General features: G+C 48.7%; 1 protein-coding gene across 5 annotated transcripts in view; it reads right to left on the reverse strand.

Annotated features, from left to right (window-relative positions):
- The window catches only part of LOC129851348 (sarcolemmal membrane-associated protein-like), a 199,886-nt gene that overhangs the window by 179,575 nt on the left and 1,815 nt on the right, over positions 1-18,496 (reverse strand). For all 5 annotated transcript variants that reach the window (XM_055917818.1, XM_055917817.1, XM_055917821.1 and 2 more), the window contains one exon: positions 3,238-3,385. In XM_055917818.1, coding sequence (XP_055773793.1) covers positions 3,238-3,385 — 148 coding nt within the window. The remainder of the gene's footprint in view (positions 1-3,237; positions 3,386-18,496) is intronic.

Consider the following 18,496-nt stretch of genomic DNA (forward strand, 5'->3'; position numbering starts at 1 on the left):
GGTCAGTCAATCCAAAAAAGTTCAAGAACTGAACGTTTCTTTAAGTGCAGTCACAAAAACCAAGCACTATGATGAAACTGGCTCTCATTTCTCTTCACTTATTTGAGCTGTTCTTGCCATAATATGAACACCAGCCAAGACTTACTGGGGCTGAAAGACTGACCTGAATGTGTGTGTGGGGGGGGGGGGGGGGGGGGGGGCTCCCGTCCAGACACCTAAACATTCTAGTGGGCTCCCGTCCAGACACCTAAATATTCTAGTGGGCTCCCGTCCAGACATCTAAATATTCTAGTGGGCTCCCGTCCACACACCTAAACATTCTAGTGGGCTCCCGTCCACACACCTAAACATTCTAGGGGGCTCCCGTCCAGACACCTAAACATTCTAGTGGGCTCCCGTCCAGACACCTAAACATTCTAGTGGGCTCCCGTCCAGACACCTAAACATTCTAGTGGGCTCCCGTCCAGACACCTAAACATTCTAGGGGGCTCCCGTCCAGACACCTAAACATTCTAGTGGGCTCCCGTCCAGACCCCTAAACATTCTAGTGGGCTCCCGTCCAGACACCTAAACATTCTAGTGGGCTCCCGTCCAGACCCCTAAACATTCTAGGGGGCTCCCGTCCAGACACCTAAACATTCTAGTGGGCTCCCGTCCAGACACCTAAACATTCTAGTGGGCTCCCGTCCAGACACCTAAACATTCTAGTGGGCTCCCGTCCAGACACCTAAACATTCTAGTGGGCTCCCGTCCAGACACCTAAACATTCTAGTGGGCTCCCGTCCAGACACCTAAACATTCTAGTGGGCTCTCGTCCAGACATTTTAGTTTATTGTGCAGAGCCTGGAAGCTTCACGTTCCCCAGAGTCAGATGAACAGTTGATACCATTTGTACGTCTCTGTGTCCAGTGTGAAGGAAGTTAGAGGTAGTTTCAAGAGCCAATGCTAACTAGCGTCAGCGCATTGACTGGAAGTCTATGGTTATCTGCTAGCATGCTAACCCTGAAGTATCCCTTTAAACAGTAAAAACACCTCATAGCTCAATCGGAAATTACCTTTAAAAACAACCCAAAGCCGACAAAGAGTGATCGGATTGAATCCTGCGTGGGACAAAAAAGCCGATGGCAAGTTCTATCACATCTCTACTGGCATCATTCCACAGTGCAAACTAACCTCAAAACCCACCCAATAATGGCTCCTTTCTCCTGAATTGTACACTCCAGTCACTCACTACTTCCCACAAATCTAAAATGATTGGATTGGTGGAGGAATAGAAAGGGGAGTTGTCACCTTTTCTTATACCAGTCATATGGAATCAGTGAATGGAAGTGAACGAGTGCACACTTTGGGAGGAAGAACAGATAATTGGGATGCAACCCTTGTTGTGTACCATTGAGATGGGCGTACTTCAAATCAAATCAAATGTATTTATATAGCCCTTCGTACATCAGCTGATATCTCAAAGTGCTGTACAGAAACCCAGCCTAAAACCCCCAAACAGCAAGCAATGCAGTTGTAGTGGCACGTACTTGCACTATTGAAAGGCTTTTAGACTATATACACAAACTCCAGCACAGTAGGGGGCAGTATGCACCTTTTCAGTTTGTTTACAAAAAAGGCCCTGCCCATACTGTCACAGGAGAAGCCATAATTAGGGTGCTCTTTCCAACTCTGATGTGTACTCATATACTACACAACACACATACAAGTCAGAAGCTTACATACACCTTAGCCAAATAAATTTTAAAAACTCAGTTTTTCACAATTCCTGACATTTAATCCTAGTAAATATTCCCTGTCTTAGGTCAGTTAGGATCACCACTTTATTTTAAGTACGTAAAATGACAGAATAATAGTAGAGAGAATCATTTATTTCAGCTTTTATTTCTCATCACATTCCCAGTGGGTCAGAAGTTTACATACACGCAATTCGTATTTGGTAACATTGCCTTCAAATTGTTTAAGTTGGGTCAAACATTTCGGGTAGCCTTCCACAAGCTTCCCACAATAAGTTGGGTGAATTTTGGCCCATTCCTCCTGACAGAGCTGGTGTAACTGAGTCAGGTTTGAAGGCCTTACTCACACACGCTTTTTTCATTTTGCCACAACTTTGGAAGTATGCCTGGGGTCATTGTCCAAATTGGAAGACCCAATTGCGTCCAAGCTTTAACTTCCTGACTGATATCTTGAGATGTTGCTTCAATATATTCACATCATTTTCCGTCCTCATGATGACATCTATTTTGTGAAGTGCACCAGTCCCTCCTGCAGCAAAGCACCCCCACAACATGATGCTGCCACCCGCGTGCTTCACAGTTGGGATTGTGTTCTTCAGCTTGCAAGCATCCTCCTTTTTCCTCCGAACATAACAATGGTCATTATGGCCAAACAGTTCCATTTTTGTTTCATCAGACCAGAGGTAATTTCTCCAAAAAGTACAATCTTTGTCCCCATGTACAGTTGCAAACTGTAGTCTGGCTTTTTTATGGTGGTTTTGGAGCAGTGGCTTATTCCATGCTGAGCGGCCTTTCAGGTTATGTTGATATAGGACTTGTTTTACTGTGGATGTAGATACTTTTGTACCTGTTTCCTCCAGCATCTTCACAAGGTCCTTTGCTGTTGTTCTGGGATTGATTTGCGCTTTTCGCACCAAAGTACGTTCATCTCTAGGAGACAGAACGCGTCTCCTTCCTGAGCGGTATGACGGCTGCGTAGTCCCATGGTGTTTATACTTGTGTACTATTGTTTGTACAGATGAACGTGGTACCTTCAGGCATTTGAAAATTGCTCCCAAGGATGAACCAGACTTTCTTTTGATTTTCTCATGATGTCAAGCAAAGTGGCACTGAGTTTGAAGGTAGGCCTTGAAATACATCCAAAGGCGCACCTCTAATTGACTCAAATGATGTCAATTAGCTTTAGAAGCTTCTGATAGGCTATGACATTTTCCAAGCTGTTTAAAGGCACAGTCAACTTAGTGTATGTAAACTTGTGAACCACTGGAATTATGATACAGTGAATTATAAGTGAAATAATCTGTCTGTAAACAATTGTTGGAAAAACGACTTGTGTCATTCACAAAGCAGATGTCCTAACCGACTTGCAAAAACTATAGTTTGTTAACAAGAAGCAGGAAGCAGTGGTTGAAAAACTAGTTTTAATGACTCCAACCTAAGGGTATGTAAAGTTTCGACTTCAACTGTATAGTGGACATCATCGTTGTGTGTGTGTGTGTACCTTTACGGGTGTTCTCTGTGACGTCCACACCAAACTGGATGAAGTCACCAGAGAGGACCTCACAGGGAGGACTCTCCTCGGACCCCCGGCTCAGACGCTGGCTGTTGATGAACGTCCCGTTACTGCTCTTAGTGTCCTGCAGGTAGAACTGAAACAATGAGAGGAATACAGAGTTACAATACAATAGAACAAGTTACAATACTGTATTGTAACTGCCAGGGACCTTGTAACTGCCAGGGAATTGCCAGGGACCTTATGATACGATATTATCACGATACTTTGGTGCCGATACAATACGCATTGCGATTTTCACAATTCTATGTGCATTGCGATGTTCCAAACACATTGCTTACCATAGGTCTGCTGCTGAGGGACAAGAGAGCCATGAGAACACATATTTGGAAATATACTGAACAAAAATATAAATGCAAAATACAAAAACAAAAGAATTTACTGAGTTACAGTTCATATAAAGAAATCCGTCAACTGAAATAAATTCATTAGGCCTTAATCTATAGATTTCACATGTCGAGGCAGGGGCACAGCCATGGGTGGGCATATTCCCACCCACTGGGGAGCCAGGACCAGCCAATCAGAATGAGTTTTTCCCAACGAAAGGGCTTTATTACAGACAGAAATACTCATCAGCACCCAGCCCCCTCAGACTTTAATTTTTATTTCACCTTTATTTAACCAGATAAGCTAGTTGAGAACAAGTTCTCATGTACAATGTACAACAAAGATGGGGCGTTACGGCTGATGTTCAGTGGTCAGGGAAGATGGGGCGTTACGGCTGATGTTCAGCGGTCAGGGAAGACAAGCCGTGACGGCCCATGTTCGGCGGTCAGAGAAGATGGGGCGTTACGGCTGATGTTCGGCGGTCAGAGAAGATGGGGCGTTACGGCCGATGTTCGGCGGTCAGGGAAGACGGGGCGTTACGGCCGATGTTCGGCGGTCAGGGAAGACGGGGCGTTACGGCTGATGTTCAGCGGTCAGGGAAGACGGGGTGTTACGGCTGATGTTCAGCGGTCAGGGGAAGATGGAGCGTTACGGCTGATGTTCAGGTCAGGGAAGACGGGGCGTTACGGCTGATGTTCAGCGGTCAGGGGAGACGGGGCGTTACGGCTGATGTTCAGCGGTCAGGGAAGATGGAGCGTTACGGCTGATGTTCAGGTCAGGGAAGATGGGGCGTTACGGCTGATGTTCAGTGGTAAGGGGAAGATGGGGCGTTACGGCTGATGTTCAGTGGTAAGGGGAAGATGGGGCGTTACGGCTGATGTTCAGTGGAAAGGGGAAGATGGGGCGTTACGGCTGATGTTCAGTGGTCAGGGGAAGATGGGGCGTTACGGCTGATGTTCAGCGGTCAGGGGAAGATGGGGCGTTACGGCTGATGGGTCAGGGAAGATGGGGCGTTACGGCTGATGTTCAGCGGTCAGGGGAAGATGGGGCGTTACGGCTGATGTTCAGCGGTCAGGGAAGATGGGGCGTTACGGCTGATGTTCAGCGGTCAGGGGAAGATGGGGCGTTACGGCCGATGTTCAGCGGTCAGGGAAGACGGGGCGTTACGGCTGATGTTCAGCGGTCAGGGAAGACGGGGCGTTACGGCTGATGGGTCAGGGAAGATGGGGCGTTACGGCTGATGTTCAGTGGTCAGGGGAGACGGGGCGTTACGGCTGATGGGTCAGGGAAGATGGAGCGTTACGGCTGATGTTCAACAGTCAGGGGAGACGGGGCGTTACGGCTGATGGGTCAGAGAAGATGGGGCGTTACGGCTGATGTTCAGCGGTCAGGGAAGATAGGGCGTTACGGCTGATGTTCAGTGGTCAGGGAAGATGGAGCGTTACGGCTGATGTTCAGCGGTCAGGGAAGACGGGGCGTTACGACTGATGTTCAGCGGTCAGGGAAGATAGGACGTTACGGCTGATGTTCAGCGGTCAGGGGAAGACGGGGCGTTACGGCTGATGTTCAGCGGTCAGGGAAGACGGGGCGTTACGGCTGATGTTCAGCGGTCAGGGAAGACGGGGCGTTACGGCTGATGTTCAGCGCTCAGGGAAGACGGGGCGTTACGGCTGATGTTCAGCGCTCAGGGAAGACGGGGCGTTACGGCTGATGTTCAGCGCTCAGGGGAAGATGGGGCGTTACGGCCGATGTTCGGCGGTCAGGGAAGACGGGGCGTTACGGCCGATGTTCAGCGGTCAGGGAAGATGGGGCGTTACGGCTGATGTTCAGCGGTCAGGGGAAGATGGGGCGTTACGGCTGATGTTCAGCGGTCAGGGAAGATGGGGCGTTACGGCTGATGTTCAGCGCTCAGGGGAAGATGGGGCGTTACGGCTGATGTTCGGCGCTCAGGGGAAGATGGGGCGTTACGGCCGATGTTCGGCGGTCAGGGAAGACGGGGCGTTACGGCCGATGTTCAGCGGTCAGGGAAGACGGGGCGTTACGGCTGATGTTCAGCGGTCAGGGGAAGATGGGGCGTTACGGCTGATGTTCAGCGGTCAGGGGAAGACGGGGCGTTACGGCTGATGGGTCAGGGAAGATGGGGCGTTACGGCTGATGTTCAGCGGTCAGGGAAGATGGGGGCGTTACGGCTGATGTTCAACGGTCAGGGGAAGATGGGGCGTTACGGCTGATGTTCGGCGGTCAGGGAAGATGGGGCGTTACGGCTGATGTTCAGTGGTCAGGGGAAGACGGGGCGTTACGGCTGATGTTCAGGTCAGGGAAGACGGGGCGTTACGGCTGATGTTCAGCGGTCAGGGGAGACGGGGCGTTACGGCTGATGTTCAGCGGTCAGGGAAGATGGAGCGTTACGGCTGATGTTCAGGTCAGGGAAGATGGGGCGTTACGGCTGATGTTCAGTGGTAAGGGGAAGATGGGGCGTTACGGCTGATGTTCAGTGGTAAGGGGAAGATGGGGCGTTACGGCTGATGTTCAGTGGTCAGGGGAAGATGGGGCGTTACGGCTGATGTTCAGCGGTCAGGGGAAGATGGGGCGTTACGGCTGATGGGTCAGGGAAGATGGGGCGTTACGGCTGATGTTCAGCGGTCAGGGGAAGATGGGGCGTTACGGCTGATGTTCAGCGGTCAGGGAAGATGGGGCGTTACGGCTGATGTTCAGCGCTCAGGGGAAGATGGGGCGTTACGGCCGATGTTCAGCGGTCAGGGAAGACGGGGCGTTACGGCTGATGTTCAGCGGTCAGGGAAGACGGGGCGTTACGGCTGATGGGTCAGGGAAGATGGGGCGTTACGGCTGATGTTCAGTGGTCAGGGGAGACGGGGCGTTACGGCTGATGGGTCAGGGAAGATGGAGCGTTACGGCTGATGTTCAACAGTCAGGGGAGACGGGGCGTTACGGCTGATGGGTCAGAGAAGATGGGGCGTTACGGCTGATGTTCAGCGGTCAGGGAAGATAGGGCGTTACGGCTGATGTTCAGTGGTCAGGGAAGATGGAGCGTTACGGCTGATGTTCAGCGGTCAGGGAAGACGGGGCGTTACGACTGATGTTCAGCGGTCAGGGAAGATAGGACGTTACGGCTGATGTTCAGCGCTCAGGGAAGACGGGGCGTTACGGCTGATGTTCAGCGCTCAGGGAAGACGGGGCGTTACGGCTGATGTTCAGCGCTCAGGGAAGACGGGGCGTTACGGCTGATGTTCAGCGCTCAGGGAAGACGGGGCGTTACGGCTGATGTTCAGCGCTCAGGGGAAGATGGGGCGTTACGGCCGATGTTCGGCGGTCAGGGAAGACGGGGCGTTACGGCCGATGTTCAGCGGTCAGGGAAGACGGGGCGTTACGGCTGATGTTCAGCGGTCAGGGGAAGATGGGGCGTTACGGCTGATGTTCAGCGGTCAGGGAAGATGGGGCGTTACGGCTGATATTCAGCGCTCAGGGGAAGATGGGGCGTTACGGCCGATGTTCGGCGGTCAGGGAAGACGGGGCGTTACGGCCGATGTTCAGCGGTCAGGGAAGACGGGGCGTTACGGCTGATGTTCAGCGGTCAGGGGAAGATGGGGCGTTACGGCTGATGTTCAGCGGTCAGGGAAGATGGGGCGTTACGGCTGATGTTCAGCGGTCAGGGAAGACGGGGTGTTACGGCTGATGTTCAGCGGTCAGGGAAGACGGGGCGTTACGGCTGATGTTCAGCGGTCAGGGAAGACGGGGCGTTACGGCTGATGTTCAGCGGTCAGGGAAGACGGGGCGTTACGGCTGATGTTCGGCGGTCAGGGAAGACGGGGCGTTACGGCTGATGTTCAGCGGTCAGGGGAAGATGGGGCGTTACGGCTGATGTTCAGTGGTCATGGAAGATGGGGCGTTACGGCTGATGTTCAGTGGTCAGGGAAGATGGGGCGTTACGGCTGATGTTCAGCGGTCAGGGTAAGACGGGGCGTTACGGCTGATGTTCAGCGGTCAGGGTAAGACGGGGCGTTACGGCTGATGTTCAGCGGTCAGGGTAAGACGGGGCGTTACGGCTGATGTTCAGCGGTCAGGGAAGACGGGGCGTTACGGCTGATGTTCAGCGGTCAGGGGAAGATGGGGCGTTACGGCTGATGTTCAGCGGTCAGGGAAGATGGGGCGTTACGGCTGATGTTCAGCGCTCAGGGGAAGATGGGGCGTTACGGCCGATGTTCGGCGGTCAGGGAAGACGGGGCGTTACGGCCGATGTTCAGCGGTCAGGGAAGACGGGGCGTTACGGCTGATGTTCAGCGGTCAGGGGAAGATGGGGCGTTACGGCTGATGTTCAGCGGTCAGGGAAGATGGGGCGTTACGGCTGATGTTCAGCGGTCAGGGAAGATGGGGTGTTACGGCTGATGTTCAGTGGTCAGGGAAGACGGGGCGTTACGGCTGATGTTCAGCGGTCAGGGAAGACGGGGCGTTACGGCTGATGTTCAGCGGTCAGGGAAGACGGGGCGTTACGGCTGATGTTCAGCGGTCAGGGAAGACGGGGCGTTACGGCTGATGTTCAGCGGTCAGGGAAGACGGGGCGTTACGGCTGATGTTCAGCGCTCAGGGAAGACGGGGCGTTACGGCTGATGTTCGGCGCTCAGGGGAAGATGGGCCGTCACGGCTGATGTTCGGCGGTCAGAGAAGATGGGGCGTTACGGCCGATGTTCGGCGGTCAGAGAAGATGGGGCGTTACGGCCGATGTTCGGCGGTCAGGGAAGACGGGGCGTTACGGCCGATGTTCAGCGGTCAGGGAAGACGGGGCGTTACGGCCGATGTTCAGCGGTCAGGGAAGACGGGGCGTTACGGCCGATGTTCAGCGGTCAGGGAAGACGGGGCGTTACGGCTGATGTTCAGCGGTCAGGGGAAGATGGGGCGTTACGGCTGATGTTCAGCGGTCAGGGGAAGATGGGGCGTTACGGCTGATGTTCAGCGGTCATGGAAGATGGGGCGTTACGGCTGATGTTCAGCGGTCATGGAAGATGGGGCGTTACGGCTGATGTTCAGCGGTCAGGGAAGATGGGGCGTTACGGCTGATGTTCAGCGGTCAGGGTAAGACGGGGCGTTACGGCTGATGTTCAGCGGTCAGGGTAAGACGGGGCGTTACGGCTGATGTTCAGCGGTCAGGGAAGATGGGGCGTTACGGCTGATGTTCAGCGGTCAGGGTAAGACGGGGCGTTACGGCTGATGTTCAGCGGTCAGGGGAAGATGGGGCGTTACGGCTGATGTTCAGCGGTCAGGGAAGATGGGGCGTTACGGCTGATGTTCAGCGGTCAGGGTAAGACGGGGCGTTACGGCTGATGTTCAGCGGTCAGGGAAGACGGGGCGTTACGGCTGATGTTCAGCGGTCATGGAAGATGGGGCGTTACGGCTGATGTTCAGCGGTCAGGGAAGATGGGGCGTTACGGCTGATGTTCAGCGGTCAGGGTAAGACGGGGCGTTACGGCTGATGTTCAGCGGTCAGGGTAAGACGGGGCGTTACGGCTGATGTTCAGCGGTCAGGGAAGATGGGGCGTTACGGCTGATGTTCAGCGGTCAGGGTAAGACGGGGCGTTACGGCTGATGTTCAGCGGTCAGGGGAAGATGGGGCGTTACGGCTGATGTTCAGCGGTCAGGGAAGATGGGGCGTTACGGCTGATGTTCAGCGGTCAGGGAAGACGGGGCGTTACGGCTGATGTTCAGCGGTCAGGGAAGACGGGGCGTTACGGCTGATGTTCAGCGGTCAGGGAAGATGGGACGTTACGGCTGATGTTCAGCGGTCAGGGAAGACGGGGCGTTACGGCTGATGTTCAGCGGTCAGGGAAGACGGGGCGTTACGGCTGATGTTCAGCGGTCAGGGTAAGACGGGGCGTTACGGCTGATGTTCAGCGGTCAGGGAAGATGGGGCGTTACGGCTGATGTTCAGCGGTCAGGGGAAGACGGGGCGTTACGGCTGATGTTCAGCGGTCAGGGGAAGACGGGGCGTTACGGCTGATGTTCAGCGGTCAGGGTAAGACGGGGCGTTACGGCTGATGTTCAGCGGTCAGGGAAGACGGGGCGTTACGGCTGATGTTCAGCGGTCAGGGAAGATGGAGCGTTACGGCTGATGTTCAGTGGTCAGGGGAAGATGGAGCGTTACGGCTGATGTTCAGCGGTCAGGGAAGATGGGGCGTTACGGCTGATGTTCAGCGGTCAGGGAAGATGGGGCGTTACGGCTGATGTTCAGCGGTCAGGGAAGATGGGGCGTTACGACTGATATTCAGCGGTCAGGGGAAGACGGGGCGTTACGGCTGATGTTCAGCGGTCAGGGGAAGACGGGGCGTTACGGCTGATGTTCAGCGGTCAGGGGAAGACGGGGCGTTACGGCTGATGTTCAGCGGTCAGGGAAGATGGGACGAACACCTGCTGCTTTATCAGCACGATCTGGTTTGTCCTTCAAGCAGCGAGAGGGGGGGGGGGGGGGTGTAGTGTATTAGCACCAGCAGGAAGAACCGGACTGCATTTCAAGTAAGGGGTGTGTCTGTCTATATTCAACTCCAGACGCTGCCTGCTGCACCTATAACGCTGGTCTAACTAAGACGTTCAGAGAGGCCTGGTTATTAGCAACAGGAAGCACAACATGACACATAGACACCTAGCTTATAAAACAGACATTTAATTCTCCAGGGATTTGAGGGAGAGGACTGGTTACAGCACCTCCGAAATCAGTTTAGCAAACTTACTAGTTCATGATCTACTGTAGGCCTACTGATATGGAGTGGGTGGAGGACAGTAACTGGTTTGGTAAACATCCAGAGAAAACCCCACATTATCTGGCTGTCAAAATTTTAGTCACATTGAACCCCTGACACATGACCTAGTGCAACTGAAGTCTCAGGTACAGGTAGGCTGGTGTGTGCCAACTGTGCTAAACTGTACCCAGTCCAGGACTCACTGATCTGATGGGTTTCCTCAGTTGAAAAGGAAGTCCAGTGAGATGAACCAATTCCAGCCCTCTAACTTTCCAATCACAACACTGCCCTGTGAAAGCAACCTAATAACATTAGTGCCTGACAACCCTTGATCACGTGCTGATTCTACTACAGAACTGGATTGATGTGGGTACATGAGAAAGGCCTTGGGGGAGGTATGTAACGCATGTAGGGTGGGGTGTCGTCTTGAGTTGTCAATCTAGCAGGCATTTGTTTTGTGTGTGGGTCTTGCATTAACAGGTCTTTATCCAGGCTCACTAGCTTCATGAGATGTCCATGTATCATTTGATTGACACAACATGCCTACCATTTTGAAGATGCAAAATATTTTTGTGAAACAAACACAAAAAAATGAAAACTTGAGTGTGCTTAACAATTCAGCCCCCAAAAGTCAATACTTTGTCGAGCCACCTTTTGCAGCAATTACAGCTGCAAGTCTCTTGGGGTATGTCTCTATAAGCTTGGCACATCTAGCCACTGGGATTTGTATGCGTTTCTGTGTGTGGAGTGGAGGTGATTCAGAGTTGTGACCTGTGCAACATGCTGGTAGAAATTAGGTAAAATAGATTTCAGTTTCCGTACATGAAAGTCCCCGGCCACTAGGAGAACCACCTCTGGGTGAGCATTGTCTTGCTTGCTTATGGTCCTCTACAGCTCGTTGAGTGTGGTCTTAGTACCAGCATCGGTTTGTGGTGGTAAATAGACTGCTACGAAAAATATAGATAAACTCATGGTAAATATATTGAACAAACACATAAAATCGTAACATGCAAAAATGTCAAAGTCAAGGTATTGGAGTGGCTATGACAAAGCCCTGACCTCAATCCTATAGAAAATTTGTGGGCAGAACTGAAAAAGCGTGTGCGAGCAAGGAGGCCTACAAACCTGACTCAGTTACACCAGCTCCGTCAGGAGGAATCCTACCAAATACTAACTGAGTGTATGTAAACTTCTGACCCACTGGGAATGTGATGAAAATAAAAGCTGAAATAAATAATTCTCTCTACTATTACTCTGACATTTCACATTCTGAAAATAAAGTGGTGATCCTAACTGACCTAAGACAGGGAATGTTCACTAGGATTAAATGTCAGGAATTGTGAAAAACCGAGTTCAAATGTATTTGGCTAAGGTGTATGTAAACTTCCGACTTCAACTGTACATACAGCATCTACCTCAATTACCACATACCCCTACACACACACTCAGTACTGTTACCCCGTGTATATAGCCAAGTTATTACCTCATACCCCTACACACACACACTCAGTACTGTTACCCCGTGTATATAGCCAAGTTATTAACTCATACCCCTACACACACACACTCAGTACTGTTACCCCGTGTATATAGCCAAGTTATTACCTCATACCACTACACACACACTCAGTACTGTTACCCCATGTATATAGCCAAGTTATTACCTCATACCCCTGCACATCCACTCAGTACTGGTACCCCGTGTACATAGCCACGTTATTACCTCGTACCCCTGCACATTGACTCAGTACTGGTACCCTGTATATAGCCATGTTACTACCTCGTACCCCTGCACATTGACTCAGTACTGGTACCCTGTATATAGCCATGTTACTACCTCGTACCCCTGCACATTGACTCAGTACTGGTACCCTGTGTATATAACCATGTTATTATTGACTCAGTACTGGTACCCTGTGTATATAACCATGTTATTATTGACTCAGTACTGGTACCCTGTGTATATAACCATGTTATTATTGACTCAATATGGGTACCCTGTGTATATAACCATGTTATTATTGACTCAATATGGGTACCCTGTGTATATAACCATGTTATTATTGACTCAATATGGGTACCCTGTGTATATAACCATGTTATTATTGACTCAATATGGGTACCCTGTGTATATAACCATGTTATTATTGACTCAATATGGGTACCCTGTGTATATAACCATGTTACTACCTCGTACCCCTGCACATTGACTCAGTACTGGTACCCTGTGTATATAACCATGTTATTGACTCAGTACTGGTACCCTGTGTATATAGCCATGTTACTACCTCGTACCCCTGCACATTGACTCAGTACTGGTACCCTGTATATAGCCATGTTATTACCTCGTACCCCTGCACATTGACTCAGTACTGGTACCCTGTGTATATAACCATGTTATTATTGACTCAGTACTGGTACCCTGTGTATATAACCATGTTATTATTGACTCAGTACTGGTACCCTGTGTATATAACCATGTTACTACCTCGTACCCCTGCACATTGACTCAGTACTGGTACCCTGTGTATATAACCATGTTATTGACTCAGTACTGGTACCCTGTATATATAACCATGTTATTGACTCAGTACTGGTACCCTGTGTATATAGCCATGTTATTATTGACTCAGTACTAGTACCCTGTGTATATAACCATGTTATTATTGACTCAGTACTGGTACCCTGTGTATATAACCATGTTATTATTGACTCAGTACTGGTACCCTGTGTATATAACCATGTTATTATTGACTCAGTACTGGTACCCTGTGTATATAACCATGTTATTATTGACTCAGTACTGGTACCCTGTGTATAACCATGTTATTATTGACTCAGTACTGGTACCCTGTATATAGCCATGTTATTATTGACTCAGTACTGGTACCCTGTGTATATAGCCATGTTATTATTGACTCAGTACTGGTACCCTGTGTATATAGCCATGTTATTACTGACTCAGTACTGGTACCCTGTATATAACCATGTTATTATTGACTCAGTACTGGTACCCTGTATATAGCCATGTTATTATTGATTCAGTACTGGTACCCTGTGTATATAACCATGTTATTATTGACTCAGTACTGGTACCCTGTGTATATAACCATGTTATTATTGACTCAGTACTGGTACCCTGTGTATTGTATATAACCATGTTATTATTGACTCAGTACTGGTACCCTGTATATAACCATGTTATTATTGACTCAGTACTGGTACCCTGTGTATATAACCATGTTATTATTGACTCAGTACTGGTACCCTGTGTATATAACCATGTTATTATTGACTCAGTACTGGTACCCTGTGTATATAATCATGTTATTATTGACTCAGTACTGGTACCCTGTATATAACCATGTTATTATTGACTCAGTACTGGTACCCTGTGTATAACCATGTTATTATTGACTCAGTACTGGTACCCTGTGTATATAATCATGTTATTATTGACTCAGTACTGGTACCCTGTGTATATAACCATGTTATTATTGACTCAGTACTGGTACCCTGTATATAACCATGTTATTATTGACTCAGTACTGGTACCCTGTATATAGCCATGTTATTATTGATTCAGTACTGGTACCCTGTGTATATAACCATGTTATTATTGATTCAGTACTGGTACCCTGTGTATATAACCATGTTATTATTGACTCAGTACTGGTACCCTGTATATAACCATGTTATTATTGACTCAGTACTGGTACCCTGTGTATATAACCATGTTATTATTGACTCAGTACTGGTACCCTGTGTATATAACCATGTTATTATTGACTCAGTACTGGTACCCTGTGTATAACCATGTTATTATTGACTCAGTACTGGTACCCTGTGTATAACCATGTTATTATTGACTCAGTACTGGTACCCTGTGTATATAATCATGTTATTATTGACTCAGTACTGGTACCCTGTGTATATAACCATGTTATTATTGACTCAGTACTGGTACCCTGTGTATATAACCATGTTATTATTGACTCAGTACTGGTACCCTGTATATAACCATGTTATTATTGACTCAGTACTGGTACCCTGTATATAGCCATGTTATTATTGACTCAGTACTGGTACCCTGTGTATATAACCATGTTATTATTGTGTATTTATTATCACATGTTTACTTTCTATTATTTTTCTCTGCATTGTTGGGACCTGTCGGTAAGCATTTCACTGTTAGTCAGACTATTGTTTACAAAGCATATGACAAATAAAATTTGATTTGAGACAGACAAGTAGACACATATAGCACTGTCCTATAACCCTACACAAAACATCGACCAATGGTTTCATATTCCATCTCAGTACAGTCGCCATAGCTGGCTGTCATTGTGTGTCAACCCTGCAGCTATGATCCATTATTTCTCAAAAGGTAGCAGACTGACCATGGAGTTACCTGGTTTGCGGCTGATTACAAGCCTGTTCAACATGCCTGTCTGGCAGTGACTGTTCGTTCAGGCAGGAGAGACAGAGACAGAGAGAGAGAGAGACAGAGAGAGAGAGAGAGAGAGAGAGAGCAGTCTGCAGCACCCGGCCTCATCCTACTAGAATCTGAAGACAAATGTCTGTTTACTGATGATCTGGTGCTTCTGTCCCCAACCAAGGAGGGCCTACAGCAGCACCTAGATCTTCTGCACAGATTCTGTCAGACCTGGGTCCTGGCAGTAAATCTCAGTAAAACCAAAATAATGGTATTCCAAAAAAGGTCCAGTTGCCAGGACAACAAATACAAATTCCATCTAGACACCGTTTCCCTAGAGCACACAAAAACACGATATATACCTCGGCCTAAACATCAGCGCCACAGGTAACTTCCACAAAGCTGTGAACGATCTGAGAAAAAAGGCAAGAAAGGCCTTCTACGCCATCAAAAGGAACATACAATTTGACATACCAATTAGGATCTGGCTAAAAATACTTGAATCAGTTATAGTATCCATTGCCCTTTATGGTTGAGGTCTGGGGTCCGCTCACCAACCAAGAATTCACAAAACGGAACATTTTTTTACATTTTAGTCATTTAGCAGACGCTCTTATCCAGAGCGACTTACAGTAGAGTGCATACATTTTATTACATTATACATACTGAGACAAGGATATCCCTACCGGCCAAACCCTCCCTAACCCGGACGATGCTATGCCAATTGTGCGTCGCCCCACGGACCTCCCGGTTGCGGCCGGCTGCGACAGAGCCTGGGCGTGAACCCAGAGACTCTGGTGGCACAGCTAGCACTGCGATGCAGTGCCCTAGACCACTGTGCCACCCGGGAGGAACAATCAGCAAATTGAGAATTCTGCAAAAATATCCTGTGTACAACATAAAACCATATAATATAATGCATGCTGAGCAGAACTAGGCCATTAACCAGTAATTATCAAAACACCAGAAAAGAGCGGTTAAATTCTACAACCAGCTAAAAGGAAGCGATTCCCAAACCTTTCATAACAAAGCCATCATCTACAGAGAGATGAATCTGGAGAAGGGTCCCCTAAGCAAGCTGGTCCTGGGGCTCTGTTCACAAACACAAACAGACCCCACAGAGCCCCAGGACAACAGCACAATTAGACCCAACCAAATCATGAGAAAACAAAAAGATAATTCTTTCCAATGTGTCAAGCAATTAACAAAAAAAACAGAGCAACCTAGAATGCTATTTGGGCCTAAACAGAGTACATAGTGGCAGGATACCTGACCACTGTGACTGACCCAAACTTAAGGAAATCTTTGACTATGTACAGACTCAGTGACCACAGCCTTGCTATTGAGAAAGACTGTCATAGTCATAGGCAGACCTGACGGGGAGGAAGGGGGGGGAGAGGAGGAGAGAGAGGGGAGAGGGGTGAAATTGAGGGAGACCACCATTTATTTATTTTATTTAACCTTTATTTAACTAGGCAAGTCGGTTAATTAAGAACAAATTCTCCACATCTTGTGGCGTACTGCATTAGCATCGAATAGCCCCAGCGATATGCAACTTTTCAGGGAAGTCAGGCACCAAAATACACAGGCAGTTAGGAAAGCTAAGGCTAGCTTTTTCAAACAGAAATATGCATCCTGTGGCACAAACTCCAAAAAGTTCTGGGACACTAAAGTCCATGGAGAATAAGAGCACCTCCTCCCAGCTGCCCACTGCACTGAGGTTGGAAACACAGTCACCACCAATAAATCCACAATAATTGAGAATTTCAATAAGCATTTTTCTACAGCTGGCCACCTGGCTACCACCTGGCTACCCCTACCCCGGTCAACAGCTCTGCACCCCCCACATCAACTTACCCAAACCTCCCACATTTCTCCTTCACCCAAATCCAGATAGCTGATGTTCTGAAAGAGTTTCTAAATCTGGACCCCTACAAATCAGCCGGGCTAGACAATCTGGAACTCTAAAATTATCCGCCACAATTGTTGCAACCCCTATTACTAGCCTGTTCAACCTCTCTTTCGTTTCGTCTGAGATTCCCAAAGATTGGAAAGCTGCCACAGCATCAGCATCCCCCTCTTCAAAGGGGGAGACACTCTAGACCAAAACTGTTACAGACCTATATCTATCCTACCCTGCCTTTCTAAAGTCTTCGAAAGCCAAGTTAACAAACAGATCACTGAACATTTCGAATCCCACTGTACCTTCTCCACTATGCAATCTGGTTTACGAGCTGGTCATGGGTGCACCTCAGCCACGCTCAAGGTCGTAACGATATCATAACCGCCATCGATAAAAGACAATACTGTGCAGCCGTATTCGTCGACCTGGCCAAGGCTTTCGACTCTGTCAATCACCACATTCTTATCGGCAGACTCAACAGCCTTGGTTTCTCAAATGACTGCCTCGCCTGGTTCACCAACTACTTCTCAGACAGAGTTCAGTGTGTCAAATCAGAGGGCCTGTTGTCCAGACCTCTGGCAGTCTCTATGGGGGTGCAACAGGGTTCAATCCTCGGGCCGACACTTTTCTCTGTATACATCAATGATGTCGCTCTTGCTGCTGGTGATTCTCTTATTCACCTCTACGCAGATGACACCATTCTGTATACTTCTGGCTCTTCTTTGGACACTGTGTTAACTAACCTCCAAACGAGCTTCAATGCCATTACAACTCTCCTTCCGTGGCCTCCAACTGCTCTTAAATGCAAGTAAAACAAAATGCATGCTCTTCACCCGATCGCTGCCCGCACCTGCCCGCCCATCCAGCATCACTACTCTGGAAGGTTCTGACTTAGAATATGTGGACAACTACAAATACCTAGGTGTCTGGTTAGACTGTAAACTCTCCTTCCAGAATCACATTAAGCATTTCCAATCCAAAATTAAATCTAGAATCAGTTAACTATTTCGCAACAAAGCATCCTTCACTCATGCTACCAAACATACCCTCGTAAAACTGACTGTCCTACCGATCCTTGACTTCAGCGATGTCATTTACAAAATAGCCTCCAACACTCTACTCAGCAAATTGGATGCAGTCTATCACAGTGCCATCCGTTTTGTCACCAAAGCCCCAATACTACCCACCACTGCGAATGGTATGCTCTCGTTGCCAAACCCACTGGCTCCAGGTCATCTATAAGTCTTTGCTAGGTAAAGCCCCGCCTTATCTCAGCTCACTGGTCACCATAGCAGCACCCACCCGTACCACACACTCCAGCAGGTACATTTCACCGGTCACCCCCAAAGCCTATTCCTCCTTTGGCTGCCTTTCCTTACAGTTTTCTGCTGCAAATGACTGGAACGAATTGCAAAAATCCCTGAAGCTGGAAACTCATATCTCCCTCACTAACTTTAAACATCAGCTGTCAGAGCAGCTCACAGATCATTGCACCTGTACATAGCACATTTGTAAAAAGCCCATCCAACTACCTCATCTCCATATTGTTTTCTTTTTTCACCTTTGCACCCCAGTATCTCTACTTGCACATGTATCACTCTTGTGTTTAATAGCTAAATTGTAATTACTTCGCCACCACGGCCTATTTATTGCCTAACCTCCCTAATCTTACCTCATTTGCACACACTGTATATATATTTATTCTATTGTATTATTGACTGCATGTTTGTTTAACCCATACGTAACTCTGGGTTGTTGTTTGTGTTGCACTGCTTT

Source organism: Salvelinus fontinalis, chromosome 3 (assembly GCF_029448725.1).
Source record: "Salvelinus fontinalis isolate EN_2023a chromosome 3, ASM2944872v1, whole genome shotgun sequence".
Lineage (NCBI taxonomy): Eukaryota > Metazoa > Chordata > Actinopteri > Salmoniformes > Salmonidae > Salvelinus > Salvelinus fontinalis.